The sequence below is a fragment of the Bidens hawaiensis genome, unplaced genomic scaffold (assembly GCF_021521415.1).
Source record: "Bidens hawaiensis isolate Kalapana, Puna unplaced genomic scaffold, B.hawaiensis_p1.1 tig00020525_1, whole genome shotgun sequence".
In the NCBI taxonomy this organism is placed as follows: Eukaryota; Viridiplantae; Streptophyta; class Magnoliopsida; order Asterales; family Asteraceae; genus Bidens; species Bidens hawaiensis.
This window is the reverse complement of record NW_027493140.1, coordinates 20768-45669: the sequence shown is the minus strand read 5'-3', so window position 1 is coordinate 45669 and position 24902 is coordinate 20768. Positions and strand designations below refer to the sequence as shown.

At 38.5% G+C, this 24902-nt stretch overlaps 3 protein-coding genes across 4 annotated transcripts; 1 reads left to right on the top strand and 2 right to left on the bottom strand.

Annotated features, from left to right (window-relative positions):
* Positions 1-1157: 1157 nt before the first annotated feature.
* Positions 1158-3326, bottom strand: LOC143561034 (uncharacterized). Its single transcript, XM_077049194.1, has 5 exons — positions 3257-3326; positions 2710-2874; positions 1969-2050; positions 1768-1884; positions 1158-1193 (listed from the first exon to the last, which is right to left on the bottom strand). The coding sequence occupies exons 2-5, from the start codon at positions 2829-2831 to the stop codon at positions 1158-1160; spliced, it is 357 nt and encodes a 118-aa protein (XP_076905309.1). The 5' UTR covers positions 2832-2874; positions 3257-3326.
* Positions 3327-14071: 10745 nt separating this feature from the next.
* LOC143561026 (10 kDa chaperonin, mitochondrial-like) lies at positions 14072-16256 on the top strand. The gene is made up of 3 exons (XM_077049187.1): positions 14072-14232; positions 14317-14456; positions 16062-16256. The coding sequence occupies exons 1-3, from the start codon at positions 14128-14130 to the stop codon at positions 16108-16110; spliced, it is 294 nt and encodes a 97-aa protein (XP_076905302.1). The 5' UTR covers positions 14072-14127; the 3' UTR covers positions 16111-16256.
* A 1232-nt stretch (positions 16257-17488) lies between these two features.
* On the bottom strand, positions 17489-22496 carry LOC143561025 (uncharacterized). 2 transcript variants are annotated; one of them, XM_077049185.1, is made up of 7 exons: positions 22377-22496; positions 21210-21455; positions 21069-21124; positions 20339-20417; positions 19542-19680; positions 18825-18938; positions 17490-17745 (listed from the first exon to the last, which is right to left on the bottom strand). In XM_077049185.1, exons 2-7 carry the CDS (start codon positions 21386-21388, stop codon positions 17554-17556), a joined length of 759 nt encoding a protein of 252 aa, XP_076905300.1. In that variant the 5' UTR covers positions 21389-21455; positions 22377-22496; the 3' UTR covers positions 17490-17553. The 2 variants fall into 2 exon arrangements, with proteins under 2 accessions (XP_076905301.1, XP_076905300.1); XM_077049186.1 differs by lacking the exon at positions 18825-18938 and having other exon boundaries at positions 17489-17745.
* Between the last annotated feature and the right edge of the window lie 2406 nt (positions 22497-24902).

The following is a 24902-nucleotide window of genomic DNA, read 5'->3' as shown; positions in this document are numbered from 1 at the left end:
TTAGGAAACCCGCGGGAAGAATCCCCACGGAGAACCTTAAAATTAAAAACCTTTTTCAAAACCCCTTGCTTAAAGTCCAAAAGTTCACCTCAATTTATTAAACATTCATGAGAAAAACATTGGACTGGGGGGACTTGAAGAGGTAGGTCCCAGCAGAGCCCAGTTGGTCCCGCAAGACTCACCTTGAAAAGGGACGTCTGCGCAAAGGCCATCTGCTCCCGCAGGACCCACCATGCTCAGAGAACCTTACGCGCAGTACGCAAGCTGTACACGCAGGGAAAGCCTCCCAATGGTGAAGTACCCCGCCTGTTCCCGCAGTTGCGGATACAAGCCATCAGGGAAGGCTACCCGCAGACAGCAGGGCTACACGCACAAGACAATAGCTACTTCAGTAGTCACATGAAGGAATGAGCAAGGCGGGAACAATCCCGCCAAAATGAGCCAGTCCGTATGATTCTGAAAGATCTTTTGTACTATACCTACCAAGGTATGGATAGGACAGACAATCTGACCAGAACAGCCCGTGAGCCAATCACAGGGTGACAGCTCACCGACAACAGTACGAGGAGGAGCACCCTCTAGTACTGTTTGTCACTATTAGCCGCTGCCTACTCACCAACTCTTACTGAGGGGCGTGCGCAGCCTACAGTTGGTAGAATAGTGTTACTATTGTTCGTAATCTATTCACCAACCAGCATGGCCTGCGTATAATCCACAGTAGGTGGGACGTGCATAATCTACAGTTGGTGGAATAGTGCAGCCGACTTTGTTACTGTTGGCAGTGACCTATCCACCAACCAGTATGGCCTGTGCATAGTCCACTGTTGGTAGAACAGGAATACTATTCAGCCGGCTGTACCTGCTTGGAAACTTACCTTCGGCTATAAATACTCCAACATCTTGGAATGGTAAGATCATCTGCTATCCTGTTATCTAGCAATCTCTTAATATACACTTATATTCAGAGCAATCTAGTCTGATTCTCACGCCGGAGGGTGGTCACAAGGAGGAACCCCCCCTTCTCAGTGACGAGCTTACGGTGTTTGTTTTGCAGGTCCCCTGAAGAACAACCGTCTCTGTTGGACCTCATTCTCGTGGGAAACATTACTTAACCCCCAGATTATCTATAATCTGTCCAGGGTTCACTTAGTGTTTCTTCAATTTCCATTAGAGGCAAGGTGAGCCTGATATTGCTGCAAAAACACAATAGAATCATCATCATCAACATTATTATTATTAGAGTAAACTGCGGTTTTCGTCCCTGTGGTTTGTCTAAATTTACGGTTTTAGTCAAATAGTTTTAAATTTGTGATTTTCGTCCCTGTGGTTTCATTTTAAATTTGTGATTTTCGTCCCTGTGGTTTCATTTCACTAACCCGTTAACTTTGGTTGTTAAAACCCATCAGCATGCCCCTCACGTGAGGGGCAATTTTGTCCTTTTTCTCCCCAAATACAACCAAACCCCTCACGTGAGGGGGCTTGTGAATTAGGACTGGGGTTTATTTTGGGAGAAAAAGGACAAGACTGCCCCTCACGTGAGGGGCACGTTGATGGTTTTAACGACAAGACTTAACGGGGTTACTGAATTCGGGTTTAATTGCAAGTAAATTGAAACCACAAGGATGAAAATCGCAAATATAAAACTATTGGACTAAAACCGCAGGTTTGGACAAACCACGGGGACGAAAACCGCAATTTACTCTTAATATTATTATTACAGGTATTATTATTGTTGTTGTTGTTACTTGTCAAGGTAGCTCAACTTACAGCATGATACGCGTATGGTGATTTCCCTTGACGCTCAAAATGCTTAGCCATTATCGACCACTCGATCGGGCCCCATTCTTCTACTTCAAAGCAATTCCCGAGTGCAGATTTATACAACTAAAAGCAAACCGAAAGCTCAGTCCTTTATTCATAACTTCAATTAACAAACAATTAACATTTAGCCCTTTTGCATAATCTCACCTTAGTGGTATCAGTCAAAAGCTCACTCCCTGCAGGATATGAAGCGAAAAACTGATCACCTCTTGAGTAACCAGCTCGGGTCCTGCAATAACAAATTTATTAAAAACATAATAATAATAATAATAATAATAATAATAATAATAATAATAATAATAATAATAAATAGAGTGTGGACTGTGCATGGTTTGGTCGGTTTTGGGCTTAAACCAAGCCAAAAACTGAAACTTCGATTTTTTAATTTTTGAAAACCGTTTAGTTTATGTTTTTTCGGTTTTACCATTTGAGCGTGAAAATTTTGGGCCGCATAAAAAAATGGCCCAAAATAATGATTTTGGGCCTAAATCATTTTGTTAATTAATAAATAACTAATTATTATACATCTGAGCTAAATTATTTGAGTTAAATATTAATTAATATTTTATAAATTACTTAAACTAAAAAAAATTGAAAATCTATAAATTCGGTTCAGTTCGTTTTTTTCAGTTTTTAATACACGCGAAACCAAAACCGAACCGTAAGTTTGGCTTTTACAAAAACATAAAACCAGATCACTGGTTCGTGTTTCGGTTTGGTTTTTCGGCCTTCATTACATGCAAAACCGAAACCGAATCGTAAGTTCGGTTTCTACAATAACATAAAACCAAACCACCGGTTCTTGTTACGGTTCGGTTTTTTGACTTTTTTCGGTATCATGCACACCCGTAATTACAATAAATATAAAACAGATAACAGTAAACGTACGTATTTGAGTTGTACGCATAGCTAATGAGAGCTGAGAACGAAAAAAATATTGTTTTCCCGACCGCTCTACGAAACTTCTGAATCTTTAGAATTTCATTCCAGCCTTCATACAGCCTACTCATCTTCGACGACTGATCATAAAACAGTTACCAAATTTCCTGTAAACTCAAACAAATCCCAGTCAGGCATTTCATCGAACACTTGGTGTGCACAACAAGATTAGGTAAAAATAAATAAAAAAAACCCATTTGCAAGTTTTGTCATATACCCAGATTCATATCACAAGAATAAACAAATGTAAGTGATTTGGCATTTAAACAACAAATTTAGGGTTTTTATTATCTTCAAATTGAAGAATTGAAATAATAAATTGATAACTAAAGGTTCTTAATTTGCAATTGCACGTTGAATTGAAAATTGAGATTATAAATTAATTGATTTGAAGCGTGTATATGTTCTAGAATTTGATAATAAGTTGATAGTAATATTAAACCCTAAAAGCAACTGGCAGTTAGATGAGTTTAATAATCGAGATATTATCACTTACCAGAAAACAACCGGCTGTTCTGAGTCTCCGGTAAACTAACGGAGATCGGAGTGTGCAAAATGTTATTTCCGGTTTTTGTTTAGAACTAATACTTCTACCGGGTAGCTAACAAAACTCTTGCGTTGGTAAAACCCGTGCATTACGATGATTAGTCGACGCGAATTCAGTCAGTATAGGTTACGTTCGTTGAGGGTATAGACATCGTTAGTAAAGTTTGAGCGTTAAAGCCCAAAAAATATATTCGTCAAATTAAAATATTTCAAAACAAAATATTTAAGACAATAAGCTTGCTCGTTGGTAAAACCCGAACGTTGTTCGTCATAGGCGTTGAAGCTACGAGTCTACTTGAATTTGGTTGGTTTCCGTCAGTTCTGTTATGGTACCGAAACTAAAACAATAAAAAATTTACATTTGGTTGGTTTCCCTTACGTTCGGATGGTAATCGAACTAAATAAAAAAAAACAAATTCAAAGATTAATACTGTGACATCTGCCCCGATCCGACCCGACCCAGGTACCCGTTTCCCTTATCCAATCTCTTTCTTTTATGATTTAATATTTATTTATACTTATATTTTACTTTTAATAATAATAATATATTTTTCCTTCCCGCCTCTCTCTCTCTTTCTTTCCGCCTTCCTTTTATCTTGTCGCCGTCCCGCCCTCCTGTTTAACCCCTTAAGCCTTGTTTCCCTCTTTTTCTCCTAACTCTCCTTGTCCTTTGTTTCTTCCCGCCTAAGGTTGTCTGCGCAGCTCCACGCGCCAGACTCCTTACAAGGAAACCTGCGTGATGACCAGCTGTTCCAGCGATTCGCGAGACGAACTCTTCTCGCAGCACGCTAAGAATTTTAATTCTTCTCGCAGCGCGCTAAGAACGGTAGTTCTTCCCGCGACGCGCTAAGGATTTGTAGTTCTTCTCGCAGCGCGCTAAGAATCGTAGTTCATCCCTCGACGCGCGAAGAATTATAGTTCTTCCCGCGGCGCGCTAGGAATTGTAGTTCCTCCCGCGGCGCGCTAAGAAATGTGATTCTTCCCGCGGCGCGCTAAGAAATGTGATTCTTCCCGCGGCGCGCCTTAGCCTTCTTGCGCGCAGCTTTCTCGCGCTAGACTTATCTTTTCTTCTGTTTTATCCAGCCTGTTTGCTTTTGTGTTGTCTTATCTTCTGTGCTGTTGACCTGACCTATTTTATGTCTGAAAAGCCACTTTTGGCGCAGCATGCGCACCAACCCCATTGGTTGACAGAAAAAGTGACTGACATTATCTTTTGAGATCTGCTTTTCCATGCTTGACCAGTACCTTTATCTGACCCGCCCATGCCTGTTTACTGTTACCTGTCAGCTTTTCCTTGTTTCCTGCAGCTGCCATATCTTTTGATATCTTTTACTTTTGGAATCTTTTGCTTTTTGAGATCTTTTCCCCTTTTCTAGGGATTGTGTTCCCTAGGGTTTCCCTATAAATAATAATGTTAATTTCCTAACACTACACACACAAAGCACTTAAACTCTCCTGTTCTTCCTTGCTCTCTGCCGTTGATCCTCTGTCGCCTCCCTCTCTGCCTCCGTCTTCCTCCCTGTTCTGCCCTGCTTTTCCGGTAATATATATTATATATAATAATTTACTTATTAATTATGCTAACTTATATTCAAGACTTAAAACCAATCGTTAAAACAATAATCTTTAATTATAGGTTAACTTGTGCTTGTTTAAAGTTGGTTCTTGCTTTATCTTACACCGCACCGTTTATCAAGTGAGTAATCTCGTATCTAATCCCTTTTTATTTTTAATGTTTTGGGATGTTCATGTGTTCGTACAAACTTGAGTCTTAAACTTGTTTATGAACTTTAGTCGCGCAGTATCCCATGTGTTGAGGACGTTTACTTGGCTGTTTATTTGTATGTGTGTATCATTAACCGCTTTGTTCGGCCTATTCCGAAGTTTTCATGGATCCATTAGATGAACACGGGAGACCTATCGTTTACGGTTTTCTTTGTTTACACTTGCACAGATGTTTTCTTGTTTTTGTGCTCATTTGGGAGCACGGATTGAACTATGAACTATGAGCTATGATCTATTTAGGCTTGATCACAATCTGATTGCACCCTTGTTAAACACCAGACATACACGTGTTGCGCGCAGTGTTTATTGTTATCTATTATCTAATAAACTTGATTTCTCACCAACACGCAAGTGTTTGACGTTTTATTTTAACACATGTTCAGGTTTGCTGTAGCTACATTTGGAGCTTGTGGACACGTAGGACGTTTTTACTTTTGGACCTAGATTAAAATGTATCAAGACATGTTATTGTTGTTCGAATATTTTGCCTTATAATATAATGATTTATGTTGATTTATGTTATCTTCTGTCTACTTTGCGTGTGCGCGAGTGAATGTATTTATTAAATATTGACACCCAATAGTGTCACGAGTAATGAAACAATATGTGGCACCCCGATGTATAATCCGCCTTTGGTCGGGGTGTTACAGATTGGTATCAGAGCTCGTTGACTTTAGGATAGGTGGTTAGACGTAACGGCCTAGAATACCTAAGAGTCCCTTCTCGCGCATGAGGGAAATCTCATGTTTGCGCGCTTATTGTTAATTACTCGTTGTTTATAAATATGCTTGCGCAGACGCAGTATATGATTTTATGTTTTATTCCGCGATATTTCGATTTTTGTTGAATTTCGATTTTTATTGATTTTTCTTACATATTCGTTTGTTTGATTTGAAAATCCGAAAAGTCATGGTGATACATGATTAGTTGATTTTCAATTTCCATTTACGATTATGTTCTGAGGTTGGAGACTTGAAAAGTCATGGTGATACATGAATTGTCAACCTCCAATACTCATTTTCTTGTATATTTTATATTGAAGATTGAAAAGTCATGGTGATACATGAATCGTCAATCCCCAATACTCGTTTGCTCGTATATTTTAAATTGGGAATTCGGAAAGTCATGGTGATACATGAATTGTCGATTCTTGATTCGAATTTGTTACCTTTATTAAGTCTGCATTTAGGGTCATTTATTTTACTTTAACTTTTGACAGTAACTGACTCCGCGAAACCAAGCTTTTCGAGGTTATACTTTGCGCTAAGATGTTAACTAAAATTAAAACTTTTATAGAATGCCTCCGTTATCCCGTCGCCATCAGAGGAGAGAAGCCTCGCGCAGACGATCGCAGCAACGTTCCCAGGAAATGGCCGCCGTAATAGCCCAAGCTTTGAGTCAAAACAATACCTCCGGCTACAACATTAAGTCCTTTAACGCGGGTAACCCTCCAAAGTTTACAGGTCTTGAAGGAGCCACCGTGATGCTCCAGTGGCTTGAGAAAATAGAAAACACTTTCCTCCACACCCAATGCCCTCCTGACAGACGAACCCTATATGCTTCCAGTGTCCTGGAATCTAGAGCGCTTACATGGTGGAATGTAGTAGCTCATGCGCGTGGCGCAGAAGCTGCTTCCAGCATGCTCTGGAGGAATTTAAGGATCTCTTGACGCGAGAATTCTGCCCTCCCAACGAAGTTAAGCGCCTGGAGGAAGAATTTTGGAATCTTAAGCAGTACAGTGGCGAAGCGCGCGAGTACGCGACGCGCTTCCATGAACTAAGCCTGCTTGTCCCTCACCTTGTTACCCCTTCCCGCCGAGCCATAGAGAAATTCCTTGGGGGTCTCCCCATGGAAATTCAAGATTCTGTTTGGGCCAGAAACCCAGTAACCCTCTCTGACGCCATTGAGTTGGCCGCTGTGCTCAGCGACAACCATGTCAGAGCAGGAACCCTGTTCCTGCGGGGAACAGAAAAGACCAAACCCACCAAGACTGTCCCAGAACCAACAGAAACCAAACCTGAACCCTCTAACCGTAACAACCTCAAGCGCAGGCGCAAAGCCTATGCGCTTACCAACCCGCCCATTGTCCAGCAACCCATCTACCAACCTCCAGTTTACACGCTTAACCCACTATCAGCCTACCCAACTCCCCCTATAGTCCACAACTATGCCCTAACCAATCCCGCACTCCCTGCCCCGCCACCTAAGAAACCTTACACAGGAACCCAACCCTTTTGCCCAACCTGTAGACTTCACCACCCAACCCAAACTCCGTGTCGACAATGTAGCCGGTGTGGCCGCGTTGGTCACTCTGCCGAGTTCTGTAGAGTCCCTTCCGCCAACCCAATCGCGCCAACACCACCAGTCTACCCGCAGAACCCACAACTAACCTACCAAAACCCACGACCCAGATCGTGCTTCAACTGCGGTGATCCCAGTCATTTCCGGAACGCGTGCCCGAGACTACAAGTGCAAATCACGCAAGCGAATCCGGTGAACCAGATTTCGAACCAAGTGACACGCGGACGAGCTTTTAACATAACCGCGCACCAAGCGCAAGCGAATAATGACGTAGTTAATGGTACATTTTTGCTTAACGGATTTTATGCTTCTGTACTTTTTGATACTGGCGCCGATCGAAGTTTTATTTCTCGCGCGTTTGAGCAGAAGCTTGCGCGACCGCGCAACGATTTAAAAGAAAATTTTTCAGTTGAATTGGCTAATGGCGAAACTGTTTTAATTAACTCAGTGATTAAATATTGCACGCTTAACCTTAACGAAAACGATTTTCTAATCGACCTCATCCCCATGCCTCTTGGAAGTTTTGATGTTATCATTGGTATGGACTGGCTTACGCATAATCGCGCCGAAGTTATTTGCGCCAAGAAGATGATTCGCATACCTCGAGAAAATGGTGATCTTCACATCTACGGCGAGAAACCCTCCCGCGGTCTTAAACTTATGTCTTGCGCCGAAGCCCAAAGACTCATGCGGAAGAAGTGTATTGCATTTTTAGCCCATGTGGTCAAACCCGATGAAGGAAAGAAGAAGCTTCGCGATATCCCTGTTGTGCGTGATTTCCCTGAAGTTTTTCCTGATGATCTTCCTGGTATCCCTCCCGCTCGTGAAGTCGAGTTCCGTATTGATCTTGTCCCTGGTGCTTCCCCCGTAGCTAAATCTCCTTACCGTCTTGCACCCGCTGAGATGCAAGAATTGGCAAGCCAACTTCAAGAGTTGACTGCTAAAGGATTCATTCGCCCTAGCTCTTCGCCCTGGGGTGCTCCGGTGTTGTTCGTTAAAAAGAAAGATGGATCGTTTCGCATGTGTATTGATTACCGCGAGTTGAACAAACTCACCATTAAGAACCGGTATCCCTTACCGCGTATTGACGACCTCTTTGATCAACTCCAAGATGCCTCTTGTTTCTCCAAGATTGATCTCCGCTCTGGCTATCACCAGTTGCGCATCCGCGATGAAGATATTCCCAAGACTGCTTTTCGAACTCGTTATGGCCATTTTGAATTCTTGGTCATGTCCTTCGGTTTAACCAACGCACCCGCCGTTTTCATGGATCTAATGAATCGGGTGTGTAGGCCTTTCTTGGATAAATTCGTGATTGTATTTATCGATGACGTTCTGATTTATTCTAAGACCAAGGCCGAGCATGAGCAACATCTTCAGTTGGTGTTGCAAAAGCTTAGAGCCGAGCAGCTCTTTGCCAAGCTCTCCAAGTGTGAATTTTGGTCGGATGAAGTACAGTTTCTTGGTCATGTTGTTAACAAGATGGGTATCCATGTCGACCCATCCAAGATTGAAGCAATCAAGAACTGGATTACGCCATCCACTCCTACCGAAATCCGTTCCTTTTTAGGCTTAGCTGGTTACTACCGGCGATTCATTTCGAACTTCTCAAAGATCGCATTGCCTTTAACAGCTCTAACGCACAAAGGTAAACCGTATATTTGGGGCTCGAAGCAAGAAGAAGCCTTTCTGACGCTCAAGCGATTGTTGTGTGAAGCTCCTGTTCTTGCGCTACCTGAGGGTAATGAAGATTTTGTCGTGTATTGCGATGCATCTAACCAAGGTCTCGGTTGTGTTCTTATGCAACGAGGCAAAGTTATCGCTTACGCATCAAGGCAACTTAAGGATCATGAAAAGAATTATATAACTCACGACCTCGAACTAGGTGCAGTTGTTTTTGCCTTGAAGATCTGGAGACACTACCTTTATGGTACTAAGTGTATCCTCTACACTGACCATAAAAGCCTTCAGCATATCTTTGATCAAAAGGAACTCAACATGAGGCAACGCCGATGGAACGAACTCATCAGCGATTACGATTGTGAGATCCGGTATCATCCTGGTAAGGCTAATGTGGTAGCCGATGCGCTCAGCCGAAAACCCAGCCAGCTTAACTGTATCTTGCCGCGCACGCAGCTTCACTTCGCGCCGATCCAAAGCAACCTTGAATCGCGCATTCGTGACGCGCAGCGCGCATCCATCAGTGATGGTAACCTTCGCGCCGAGTTAGCGTGTGGCGCGGAAGCGCATTTTGTGACCAATTTGAGTGGAATTGTCTGTTATCTTAATCGCATCTGGATTCCCTTTGATGAGAATCTTCGCGCTGATATCCTAAGTGAAGCGCACAAATCTCGGTATTCCGTTCATCCTGGCGCTGATAAGATGTACAAGGATTTGCGCATTACTTATTGGTGGCCCGGTATGAAGAAGGATATTGCTGTGTTCGTAGCTAGATGCCTGACTTGTTCTAAGGTAAAAGCTGAACACCAACGCCCATCTGGTTTGCTCGAACAACCAGAAATTCCTACGTGGAAATGGGAAGGTATAGCGATGGACTTCATTACCAAGTTACCTTTGACAGCAAGCAAACATGATAGCATTTGGGTAATAGTGGATCGTTTGACTAAGTCTGCTCACTTCCTGCCCATTCGTGAAAACTACCGTGTTGAGCAACTCGCGCAGCTTTATGTCAAGGAAATTGTCTGCCGTCATGGTACTCCTTTGAGCATCATATCCGATCGCGATGGCCGTTTTATATCTCGCTTTTGAAAATCTCTCCAATCTGCGCTAGGAACTCGCTTGGACATGAGTACGGCATATCATCCTCAGACTGACGGTCAGTCTGAGCGAACTATTCAAACTCTTGAGGATATGCTCCGATCTTGTGTTCTTGATTTTGGAGGTAATTGGGATTCGCACCTGCCTTTGATCGAGTTCTCTTATAATAACAGCTATCATTCCAGTATTGGTATGGCCCCATTTGAAGCACTTTACGGTCGTAAGTGCCGCTCCCCGATTTGTTGGAGCGAAGTGGGTGAAGCTCAAATCACAGGACCCGAACTTGTTCAAGAGACAACCGATAAAATCGCCAAGATCCGTGATCATCTGCTGACTGCCAGAAGCCGACAGAAGAGTTACGCAGATCGCAGGCGAAAGCCTCTCGAATTTCAAGTTGGTGATCTTGTTCTCCTCAAAGTGTCGCCCTGGAAAGGTGTTGTCCGCTTTGGGAAGAAAGGTAAGCTTGCTCCTCGATATGTTGGACCATTTAAGATTCTCGCGCGTGTGGGAAAAGTTGCCTACAGACTTGACCTGCCGCCCGCGCTCAGCAATGTGCATCCAACGTTCCATGTTTCCAATCTCAAGAAATGTTTAGCTGACGAGAACCTTCACATTCCACTTGATGAAGTTCAAGTTGACGAATCTATGCATTTCGTTGAGAAGCCTATTGAGATTATGGATCGCGAGGTTAAGCAAACCAAGCGCGGTCGTATCCCTATCGTGAAAGTTCGCTGGGAGTCCAAGCGCGGAGCCGAGTTTACATGGGAAAGGGAAGATCAAATGAAGATCAAGTACCCGCACCTGTTCTCTGCGCAACCTACTTCGAGATAAATTTCGGGACGAAATTTCTTAAAGTAGGGGAGACTGTGACATCTGCCCCGATCCGACCCGACCCAGGTACCCGTTTCCCTTATCCGATCTCTTTCTTTTATGATTTAATATTTATTTATACTTATATTTTACTTTTAATAATAATAATATATTTTTCCTTCCCGCCTCTCTCTCTCTTTCTTTTCGCCTTCCTTTTATCTTGTCGCCGTCCCGCCCTCCTGTTTAACCCCTTAAGCCTTGTTTCCCTCTTTTTCTCCTAACTCTCCTTGTCCTTTGTTTCTTCCCGCCTAAGGTTGTCTGCGCAGCTCCACGCGCCAGACTCCTTACAAGGAAGCCTGCGTGATGACCAGCTGTTCCAGCGATTCGCGAGACGAACTCTTCTCGCAGCACGCTAAGAATTTTAATTCTTCTCGCAGCGCGCTAAGAACGGTAGTTCTTCCCGCGACGCGCTAAGGATTTGTAGTTCTTCTCGCAGCGCGCTAAGAATCGTAGTTCATCCCTCGACGCGCGAAGAATTATAGTTCTTCCCGCGGCGCGCTAGGAATTGTAGTTCCTCCCGCGGCGCGCTAAGAAATGTGATTCTTCCCGCGGCGCGCTAAGAAATGTGATTCTTCCCGCGGCGCGCCTTAGCCTTCTCGCGCGCAGCTTTCTCGCGCTAGACTTATCTTTTCTTCTGTTTTATCCAGCCTGTTTGCTTTTGTGTTGTCTTATCTTCTGTGCTGTTGACCTGACCTATTTTATGTCTGAAAAGCCACTTTTGGCGCAGCATGCGCACCAACCCCATTGGTTGACAGAAAAAGTGACTGACATTATCTTTTGAGATCTGCTTTTCCATGCTTGACCAGTACCTTTATCTGACCCGCCCATGCCTGTTTACTGTTACCTGTCAGCTTTTCCTTGTTTCCTGCAGCTGCCATATCTTTTGATATCTTTTACTTTTGGAATCTTTTGCTTTTTGAGATCTTTTCCCCTTTTCTAGGGATTGTGTTCCCTAGGGTTTCCCTATAAATAATAATGTTAATTTCCTAACACTACACACACAAAGCACTTAAACTCTCCTGTTCTTCCTTGCTCTCTGCCGTTGATCCTCTGTCGCCTCCCTCTCTGCCTCCGTCTTCCTCCCTGTTCTGCCCTGCTTTTTCGGTAATATATATTATATATAATAATTTACTTATTAATTATGCTAACTTATATTCAAGACTTAAAACCAATCGTTAAAACAATAATCTTTAATTATAGGTTAACTTGTGCTTGTTTAAAGTTGGTTCTTGCTTTATCTTACACCGCACCGTTTATCAAGTGAGTAATCTCGTATCTAATCCCTTTTTATTTTTAATGTTTTGGGATGTTCATGTGTTCGTACAAACTTGAGTCTTAAACTTGTTTATGAACTTTAGTCGCGCAGTATCCCATGTGTTGAGGACGTTTACTTGGCTGTTTATTTGTATGTGTGTATCATTAACCGCTTTGTTCGGCCTATTCCGAAGTTTTCATGGATCCATTAGATGAACACGGGAGACCTATCGTTTACGGTTTTCTTTGTTTACACTTGCACAGATGTTTTCTTGTTTTTGTGCTCATTTGGGAGCACGGATTGAACTATGAACTATGAGCTATGATCTATTTAGGCTTGATCACAATCTGATTGCACCCTTGTTAAACACCAGACATACACGTGTTGCGCGCAGTGTTTATTGTTATCTATTATCTAATAAACTTGATTTCTCACCAACACGCAAGTGTTTGACGTTTTATTTTAACACATGTTCAGGTTTGCTGTAGCTACATTTGGAGCTTGTGGACACGTAGGACGTTTTTACTTTTGGACCTAGATTAAAATGTATCAAGACATGTTATTGTTGTTCGAATATTTTGCCTTATAATATAATGATTTATGTTGATTTATGTTATCTTCTGTCTACTTTGCGTGTGCGCGAGTGAATGTATTTATTAAATATTGACACCCAATAGTGTCACGAGTAATGAAACAATATGTGGCGCCCCGATGTATAATCCGCCTTTGGTCGGGGTGTTACAAATACAGTGCCGCCAAGTGACCCAATAGGGCACTTGTGATACCAAAGTTTTTATTTATATATAGCAGTAATAGTAATTAGATTACTAGTTTTTTTAGACTAGTTAAAAAGTAAAAAGTAGGGATTTCCGAGCCCACGGCTCGTTTTGACTACGGTTGTTGACCGGTCGAGTCAGGGTGAGTTCAAGATCGAGCTCGAAATTAAACGTGACGGCTCAGGTAGGCTCGAGCTTGATTTTGAAGTTAAACGAGCTACGCCATGGCCCTATCCGATCTTGGGACGTGTTTGACTCAGTAACAAAAATGAGTCAGCTCAGCAGCTCATGTTGTTTCAAACCAAGTTTATTTTTGCTAGTTTTATTCGAGTTTTTATCGAACGAGCCCAGAGATTCGAACGGTGAGCTATTTGAAAAACCACAGTTTTGACTTACAAAGACTTGAGCTCGAGCTCGGCTTATTTCAAGCACTTTTTCTAAAGCTTGATAGTTGTTTTGCAAGCTCGGACTTTGGCTCAATTATCATTTATTAGTTCATTTATATACATTCTTTTAATTATTTGTATACATTGAGAAAAATCTTAAACGAACTTAAGCTAACTTGTGAAGTGTTAACTTAATACATAAAAGTCCAAAAGAATCGAAACTTAAAATTACATAAGGCTTGAGATAATGCTCGATAACTAAACGAGTTTTATTTGAGGCTCGGGTTGGGCTCCAGCTAAAAAAAAACTTGGCTTGTTTCGAGCCTTTTACTGATCCGAGCTTGAGTAGCTTGTGAGCAGCTTGACTTGTTTGCACCACTAGTAACAATGATTGATACAAAGTAGGGATCATTCATCATCGATTACTGGGTCGGGTAGGGTCGGGTCCGGAACTAGTTTTTCTTAGCACCTCTACATGGGCCTAGTAGTCCTGCAAATCAAGAGTGGGCTGGGCTTCCACCATTGGCCACAGTTTACTGAAAAACCCTAAACCCTCAAACACAAGCCTAGCCTAGAACCTTCCACCACCACCATTTTATTAAATTTAAATTAAATCTCCAGCACACACAATCCAAAACCCACCGGAGTAATAATAATAATAATAATAGCAATGGCGAAGCGTTTAATCCCAACCCTCAACAGAGTACTAGTCAAGAAGATCGTAGCTCCGTCCAAAACCACCGCCGGTATCCTCTTACCAGAAACATCATCAAAGGTAATATTAATATTCATCATATATTAGTTTTGTTTTGGATGTGGGTTTTGATTGGTTAGTTGATTTGAGTTGTTTACTGTGTAGTTGAATTCAGCTAAAGTTATTGCGGTGGGTCCCGGAAGTCGTGATATTAAAGGTGGTATGGTTCCGGTGGGAGTTAAGGAAGGTGATACTGTTTTGTTGCCGGAGTATGGTGGCACTCAAGTTAAGCTTGGTGAAAAAGAGTATGTGTTTTTATATTATTATTTACTTTGCTAGAAATAAGATATAAATGCGGAAAAATATCGGATATCGGTAACAACAAATCAGTATACGACAAGTTATTATTCTTTTGCAACTTGTAAAACGCTAACAGTTGTAGCAAGTATGAACTGATTAAGACAAGGAACACCAACATTAAACGCTAAAAGTTGAAAATTAATGCTTAAAACACTGATACCAGGAATATTGGTGATATATGACTGATATTTCATATGAGGACCGATAACCGAGATAAGTAGTTAATGCGGGAAAATATTGGATATTGGTCAATGACCGATATTTGAGATATTGGTTATTATGTTGAGATGTTGGTATTTTTAGAGCATGTTTGAGATTGAGTTTGAAAAATGCTTATTGGCTATTGGCTTTTTCAAAAAGCCATTTTGAAAAGCCAGGATTTGCGGCTTTCGAAAAACTATATTTTTAACACTTTTATTAAAAAGCTAAAATGAAAAAGATTTTTGTGATTGCCAAACACATTTTAACTTATTGGCTTTTTGAAGACACCAATAAGCCAATAAACATTTTTCAACTTTAATTCCAAACATGCTGTTAATATCATGTAAAATTCATATATAGCAAAATTACACTAATATATCTGTTTACTCAAAACACTAACAATCGTAGCAAGTAGGAATTTAAAACACTAACATTGAACATTAAAAGTTGATAATTTAAGACAATATCGGTGATATATCGGTTAATATCGCCGATATTATTGGTACGAATATTTTGACTGATATTTCACCAAGGGACCGATAACCGATATATCGTTGATATTGACTGCATAATTGATTGATGATAGATTTGTGTAGTTAAGTTAATATGAATTAAAAAAATCCTTGAAAAACTGTATTGTAGTATTAATGTGAGTGTGTAACTAAGTGGTAAATAACCTAGTTTTGGTAATAAAGAGACATTTGGGGTCAATGTTAGTAAGTTAGGTCGTTTCGTGTCATGATTCCATGAGAACAAAAGTTCTAGTTGTTGTCCGAGAGCTAAAAGATTTGATCTTGTGTTGAATTGCTCGTGAAAGCTGAAAATTCATCAAGGTTGTGAATTTATCGCAAAAGATGGCATCCAAAACGATGGTTTTAAGTTTTAACCCGTATAAGTTGATAATTAGTCGTGTTTTTATAAACAATATCTATACCTAATTCTGTACTTTACGTAAATTTCGTGTTTGAATTGGGCATGAATATCATACAGGGGAGAATCTTGCATCAATGGTTCTGAAATACTTACAGGTTTTCTGTAAGGTGCCCTATCATTCACCGCCCTTCACATCAATTTTCATGTTTATTTTGAACATATTCATGTTTATTGAACATAAATGATGGCTTCATAGTACGGGCTTGTGCTTTCCGAATCTCGGTTTGTAGGAAAGTATGAACTTTTAGTTCCGCTTTTCTTCAACCTTTGATTCGTATTCTTCTTCACATTCCCGCCTCCATACGCCATTACATTTTATTACATTTTCGGTTATTACCTGACCGAAGCAGTTGACTATGACTTCGCTTTGTTTTTGCTAAAAATTTTAGTTTGACAAGATTTAATGTTTGATGCAGGTATCATCTGTTCAGGGATGAGGACATTTTGGGAACTTTGCATGACTAATTATTCACAAAGAGAAAGCTTTGCTTGATGTCTGGATGTTCTGATGTTATGTTTAAGATATTAGACTGATTGATGAGCTTAAACTTTTGTTGACAAATAGTTATATTCCAAGTTCATAATTGCAATGCAATAACATTTACATGAGATATTTGCTTGTTTCTTGTGCCATACTAACTATTTAAATTTGTTTGCATCTTTTGTCATGTCTCTTTTTACTATACCTGTACGTCTAGAATTGAATTAAAACTTTAGCATTTTGTTTGTGAAAAATTAAACTTCTATCTTATTTATTTACACACCATTTAAATTTGTTGTTTGTGAAAAATTAAACTTCATCTTATATATATTATTTACAATCCATTCTGTTTTATGCCCATGTTTATTTCGTCTTGACAATATGTAGTGAAGGCGTTTTAACTAACAATAACAAAAAGTATGTTACGTCATGTGTAAACATATGTCATGGTTTAACTAACGAATTAAAAAGTCTAAAAATCAAAACCATGTAATGATTGATGGGCTTATCAATAATAGAGCGCATAAAGTGTTGATGCCCGCGTTGATGCCCTGTGGCGCCCCACCTTCAACCTTTTTGGTGTTTAGCGCTATACAAGTTTATGTGGAGTGGGCTCAACGCCTACTACACTCAGTCTAAAAGTCTAAATGTTTTTAAGGATCTCTGTTTTCATATGAAAATGATCTTGATCATGTAATCATGAGATATCATTTTGGTTAGATTTTGACCAAAATATTCAAGTAGATCAACTTTGTTAAATAATAATTGGTGGAGGTGTCATTTTTGCTTGGTTGATGGGTTAACTTTGAACACGACTTGATTTAAGCAAAAACATCAATTAAATCGTGTAAAAGTTATCACAAACTATTTATAACGGGTTGGTGGATAGCAATCAAGTTGTAAACGTGTTAATTGGGTTTGAAGTCAATCCAAATTGACTTGTTTATCAAACAAATTTGTGGGTTTGACAGGTTAGCCAGCTTAATCAAGTTTGTGTTCTTGATTTTATGAATAATTGAACCTCAATTTTCTATAAGTTGCAAGAAAGAATACCATATCATTTATGCAAAATAAATTGCAATAATATGTAAAACACTAAATAATGAATAACAGTTATCTACGAATAACAAGCTTCATATTATAGCAAATCAACTATCTTATAGTAGCATTCAAGTATTCAAAAGCAACAAGTAAACTTAGCCACTCACACTATGCTGACATGTCAATGTAACATAAAAAGGATCCAATTGTATTACATTGGCATTTAACAACATAATTACACTTATAAACCTAAATTTAGGTAACATAATCACACTGATAAACCACTGTAGCAAATCAACATTACAGATCCACCGATAAGTGAGAAAAACATCTCTAAAAATAACAAACGAAAACGAGCCATTTCGACAAATTAGGATATTATACTGCTACTCGAGAAGCTTGCTACAAGCACCAACACCTATAGCAGCGGCTAGATGCCAACCAGCATGAAGATATGGTATTTCAGGAAACAAATCATCAGCCACAAAAAACGCACCACCTAAAAGGACCGACATTTTGTGAACGTTATGCACGAGTTTAAGTTCAGGATTTTTAACCGCTCTCCTTGCAAATGCAACCTGAAAAATAAAATTATTATTGAAATAATATTATTTCGTTATCAAATTCAAGACCCTAATTCCTTTTAACAAACGGTTTAAAAATTGCCCAAAAAGTGTTACGGTTCGTCAACTGTTCAGCAGGAAGTTCGTTTATGTTTGCTAATTTAAAAAAGAGTGAACTGCAGTTTTCGTCCTTGTGGTTTGTTCAAATCTGCGGTTTTAGTTCAACAGTTTCAAATTTGCGATTTTCGACCATGTGGTTTCATTTCACTTGCAATTAAACCCGACTCCACTAACCCCGTTAAGTATGGTCGTTAAACCTATCAGCGTGCCCCTCACATGATGGGCAGTTTTGTCCTTTCTCTCTCCAAATAAACCCCAAACCTAATTCGCAAGCCCTCCTCACGTGAGGGGCTGGGGTGTATTTGGAAAAAAAAAGGACAAAACTGACCCTCACGTGAGGGCACACTGATGAGTTTAATGACCAGACTTAACGACGCTGGTGGGCTTGGGTTTAATTACAAGTGAAATGAAACTACAGGGACGAAAATCGCAAATTTGAAACTATTGGACTAAAACTGCAGGTTTGGACAAATCACATTGACGAAAACTGCAGTTTACTCTTTAAAAAATGAATGAACATGAATAAAATTTTTTCTTCATTTAGTTAAACGAACAAACATAAATACATGTCTCATTTGTTCATTTATGTTCGTGAACGCTTGTTTATGTTCATTTGTTAGTTGACATTTGTTTAAGTTATTCGTTTATGTTCTCGTGAATATATTCATTTATATCTTTTTGTTGCATTACAACTTAGAATGGTTTTAATAACAATTTAGTCCCACCACATTGTTCCTCACATTACTTTAAACCAGTTTTAGCGCAATTATGCTTGTTCATCTATATTTAGTTATGTTTTTCCGTTCGTGAAACGTTCGTTTATAAACGAACAAACATCATCGAACACGACCATGCTCGTTTTCTTAATGAACCAACACAAATAAGAAAACCCTGTGCGTCTTTGCTCGGTTAAACTTAAAGAACAAGCACGGACATCCTCCATTAATGTTCATTCGGTTTGTTTACAAGCCTACCTCCATCATCCCGGTATGAACAGCTGAAACCATGAGCGGTTGAATCGGAAGACACAAAGCGGATGCAGCCATTAATAGTTTCGGGTTTTCGTCACTAAGAGCCCTTGATAAGCACTTCAAACAAAAATAAAACAACAATTATTTAACATTTAGAGGATAATCTGTTGTACATTCTGTTTATATATATTGTACCAGTCTCAAACGAAACTAACTAACCATTTACCATGGTGTCATGAATCACATCGATGGCACTAGAGAGCCGGCTAAAACCGATCCTGCATACGCGTCATGGTCCTAAATTGACCCAGCCGTCCTTCTATGGATCTACGGAACGTTGACGGATGACTTACTGGTACGTGTTTTAGATACATATCTAAAATATGTACCTATAACTTATAAGTCATCTGACAACGTCCCGTAGATCCATAGAAGGACGGCTGCATCAATTTAGGACCATGACGCGTATGCAGGATCGGTTTTAGCCGGCTCTCTAGTGCCATCGATGTGATTCATGACACCATGGTAAATGGTTAGTTAGTTTCGTTTGAAACTGGTACAATATATATAAACAGAATGTACAACAGATTATCCTCTAAATGAGGGATAACTAAATATAAATAAATTTCAAAGCAAATGAAGTAAGTTCAGATATATATATATATATATATATATATCAGTCTAGTAGTAACATAAATGTGTTTTAAGTTTTTAACTAACCACTGTGGCGGCAGCTATCATCGTGTAATCGGCCCATCTTAAATACTTTCTCCACCTCCCTTTAGAAGAATGGTACAAACTCGAAGTGATACCGACTCCGATCAACGAATTCGCATAAAGCTTAGAATTTAAATTCTTTCTGTAAACGGACCAAACGTTCAGTGAAGTCTTTATGATTTGTTTGGTGGGAAGTTCATTTATTTAATAAACAAATAAACGAACATGAGCACATCCCTCGTAAGTTCATTTATGTTCGTGAGCGTTCGTTAGTTTATGCTTATTTAAGTTTCTACGTTTATATATACATTAAAATATGAATAGTAGTTTAAAAGCTATTCTAGTTTCATTTTTTTAGGCCCAACAGAGTGATGTTCATGTTTACTTTTGTTGGTGTTCGCTCAGTTATATTTGTTTATGTTTGTTCATCCATGTTTAGTTATGTTCGTTCGTGAACCGTTCATTTGTACTATTAGCGAACGAACATAAATGAACACAAATACATTCATTTTCTGAATGAACATCATGAATAAGAACAGGAACATGCATCGTTCGCGTGCATTCGATTCGTTTACAGGCCTAATAATTCATGAGTATAAGTAAACGCGTAAAATCAAAAAATATAGATAAAAAAGAAATAGGTCAAATAGGTCAAAATTCAACCAAGCATACTTTTGATAAATAAAACCTCATAAAAATTCATCAAAGACCTATACAAAATAACTGTCTGACCATGACCCATTTGACCGGTCACCCAAACGGGCCAACCCGTCCGTTTTTCTACTTTATATTCAACATACCTTGGAGCTTGGATACCAACAGCAATAAAAGGAATGGAAGTAACTACATTTGCAATTCTCTCACCAAGATGTCTATCTCCTACCACATTTAAAACAAAAAATAAACGTTAAACACTATAGTTAGGGGTGGTAAATGTGACCAATTGGGTTGAATGAGTTGTATTAAAATGTATATAATGGGTCAGAATGGGTCAAACTAAAAAAATAATTTGATTGAAACGGGTCAAAACGGGTTGACATTTCTCGAGTTTTTTTTCTATGGAACGAGAAAAAACGCAGAAAACTTTTTAGTATTTTTACTTTTTAAATTTTGATTTATATTTTGAGTTATAATTTTTTAATTATTTTTATTGAATTTTTTAATGAAGGGTTTTTGAAATCTCAACACATTTTGACCCATTTCAAAAACCCTTCATTAAAAAATTCAAAAAAAAAATAATTAAAAAATCATAACTCGATATATAAATCAAAAACTAAAAAAGTAAAAGTACTAAAAAGTTTCCTTCGTTTTTCTCGTTCCATAAAATAAAAAAATAAAAAAAAAACCTTGAGAAATGTCAACCCGTTTTGACTCATTTCAATCATTATCTTTTCTTAGTTTGACCCATTCTAACACATTATATACATTTTAATACAACTCATTCAACCCAATAGGTCACATTTACCACCCCTAGCTAAAGTCCATCGATAACTAATTAAACAAATACATTGTTGTATAAATTGTTTATACCATGCATACAACCATGAATCGGTCTCAAACACGACGGTCTCTGCTCCCACACTCTCCTAACAAAACAAGAAAAAATGTTAATAATATTTTACATTCATTAATAATATTAGTGACAAGATAATAAGTTTATAGGCTACTAACTGGACAGTATGGACTCTTAAGAGCTGAGTAATGCCTATGGTCAACCGTCCGTGCGTTGGCTGGTCAAAGTTACCGTTTTGAGAGAGTTCTTGTAACTCAAATGGTGAATGTTGAATAATATGAACTCCATGAACATGTTCTAGAGTTGTTGTTGTGTTGACTTGAGTTTGTTGTCCCATAAGTCAACAGGCAATCAGTCAACACTTGACTGATTGCCAACAATGTTATAGCAGTTGTAATATTAACCTGAAATCAAATCAAAGTTTTATTATAAAAAACAATCTTTAATTAACATGAGAACTAGAGTATTTGGTGGAACATGACTTAGGGGTGTGCATGAAACAAAAAAAAAAAACACGATCCGAAACTGAAAAAACTGAACAGACGGTTTGGTTTTATGTTTTTGTAAAAACTGAACTTTTGGTTATGTTTTTTTTTTGCTTGTAATAAAAACTGAAAAAAACCGATCTAAAACAAAAACAGACGGTTTGGTTTTACGTTTTTGTAAAAACAGATCTTTTGGTTCGGTTTTTGGCTTTCCGTGTAATATAAAACCTTAAAAACCGAACCGAGACAAAAACCGACAGTTTGGTTTTATATTTTTGTAAAAACTGAACTTTTGGTTCGGTTTTGGTATTGAATGTAACAGAAACCTTAAAAACCGAACCGAATTTATAGATTTTATTTTTATTTCGAATTTTAAGTAATTTATAAGAATTTATAAATAGTCAAACCGAAATATTTTAGTTCAAATGTATAATAATTAACTAAAGATTAATTAACAAAAAAAATATTACACCAAAATTTATTATTTTGGGGCTTTGGGCCAATTTTTTTTCGGCCCAAAAATTTCACGCAAAAATGGCAAAGCTAAAAAAACCGAACCCAACCCAAACAAAAACCGAAAAAATTAAAACAAACGTTTTTTTTTTAAAAAAAACTTGGTTTTATCCCAAAACCGACCCAAACCGAACTGTGCAACACCCTAGATCATGTAGTGTTCTATAATATTAACTTGAAATTTATCAAGAAATATTAAATTACAGTTAACAAAAGAAGTAATAAACATTAAAGTATTAAACTTTAAGCATCTGATCAGCTAATCACATATAAACTCAAATTCTAAAGCTTAAATCCAATTAAAAATATTAAAAATCACATATTTACCTGCAAATTGTTGTTGGAACTAGAAGACCTTATGTGGGTATGAATCAAGAAGATGTAAGAGTTGAATTAAAACACGAATCTTGGCATATTAGTTGGCACTTTGATTGAGCTTATTATGTGATGTCTGGTTTTCCAGGACAGTCAAAAGATGTTGGCATGTTATGTTTCATGGGCCCACAATTGATATTATTGAATGGCTTGTTAATTGATGATTGGGCTTTTGTTAGTGATATGATTATAAGTCAAAGCCCGAATTTTGGCCCAATAAACTTTAACAGGGCTTTTTTTTTGTTACACTGGTCAGTAGAGGTGCACAAATTGTTTGGATACCGGTTCTGGGTATGGAACCGGGTTGGGGTATAACTAGGTATTAAAAGCAGGTATTGGGAATACCCGGGTCAGGTTCGGGTCCGAATATTGTTTCTAAAAAGTAAAAACCATACTTATGCATCGGGTTCGGGTCGGGTATAGAACAAGACTCTAAAACCGAGTATTTGAATACCCGAATTCCAGGCATTTAAAAAACCATACTTTTAAGTTTTCTCGGGCTTTTTCTCTCGATTTTTTTCAGGGTATAGATAGGGCTTTTTAAGGGACTACACTTTTTTGGGATATTTTTTGGGTTTTTTTTCAAAAATTGCGGATATATATCAGGTATTTGAAAATAAGGTTTCAGGTATTGGGAAAACTTGATTATGATTTTCGGGCATTACCAGGTATAAATCGGGTCTAGTTACGGGTACGGGTTTTAATACTGAAATGCATACCATATCCGTACCCTACACGGGTAAGGTTGGATACGGGTTCGGGTAGTAAAAATCCGGGTATAAAATAACCCAGCGGATACGGTTCCGGGTTTGTTTTCGGATCCGAATCCGGTTCCGGGTTCTAGTTTTTTTTGCACCTCTACTGGTTAATAGTTGTGAAAACAAACAGGTTGTTGAATCGAAACCAAGGCAAGAATGAACCGTTGCAAAGACTGGTTTGAAACCGAACCGAACCACTAATTTAGTATCAGTTCGAGAACCGTTCCATTTGATATCGGTTTGATGAATTTGGTTATTTATACACATAGACTAATAAGTTAATAACTGAGCCATTAAAGCCTGTTATCATAATGAAAGAAGAAGAAATCAAAGGTATCAAATGATAACAAAAGACTCGTATTTTGGTTACATTATAGCCTTGAATAAGTTGATGCTCCATTACCATTTATGATCATAGTTTTCGTTGCTATTTGTAGGACAAATTATTTAAAGGATTAACAATATATTTACCCATTACAAATGATCCAACCTACAATCGAATGAAAAGTATGATCATCAATAGTTATCAACGTCGGAAACTTTTCTCATCTTACACATACGAATTACCAATAAATAGTCCGTTAGGAGTCTTGGAGATAAATTCCAACACACAACGACCAAGTTTGGACCTACCCACGTCAATGGTCTATTGAGAATCCATAAATAATAATCTCTACTTCACGGGTCAGTGTTTATAGATGAGTATTTTTTATTTTCATGTTTTTAGTTTGGTGGGTTTTGTCGTTGATCCATTGGTAATTACCGAAGATCAACCCCGTCACTCAGTCTTGCTTCTTAATTTCCTATCGATTTCAAATTCAGTTTGATTATTCCGGTTCAGTTTTATTTTACTCCCTGTGTATAATTGTATTACAATTTATTTTCAAATTGATTTTATTATTTTCTCATATGTATATATCCTCGTGTTCTTAAAAACCAATTGGGCCCAGTCAATCTTTTGACTATTGATTTGTATGGGCAGTTGTATGTAGGCAGCTTGGGGGATTACTGACTTGACAGAGGAAAAAACAGCTAGTGTAGTAGAATTATATATTTGTGGAAGTTGTATATTTACAACAATTTTCAAATTTTTATTTGTTCATCATTAACCATTAAAATTGTGAAACACAATGGCCATAGATCATGACACCATCTCAAAATGAAATTTGTAAACAAATAGTGTTTTGGGCAGTGTTTTAAAAACCGGTTCAAACCGGACGGTTGAACCGGTTAAACCGGATTTCGTACAGCAGGCCGGTATTTTGAGTCCGGTATTTTTGGCCGGTTTGCTAGAACATTGTACCGGCGGTTTTTGTCTAAAATACCGGTTTTTACCAGCAAACCGGTTTTAAGTCCGAGAATTTTTTTATATTCGCAGCCCATATTTTTCAAAATTACTTTTAACCCAACAATTAACATTCAAACGTGTAAAGTTTGACTATTTTTAAAAAATTGAGTGTATTTGCATTATTTTTTAGTATGGATTAACTTTTTGATTATTTTTTGTTCTGAATTCATTTAGTTTTGGGTTACTTTTGGATTAAAGTTACAGTTATAGAAAATTATAAGTAAATTATTCAACCGGTTGAACCTTCCGGCATAACCCGGTTCAACCGATTGTACCATTTTTTAACTTAATCCGGTACAAGTAAAATACCGGTTTTTAAAACATTGGTTTTGGGTTGCCTTGATGCTAAAATCCAAGAATTGTTGTTTTTTC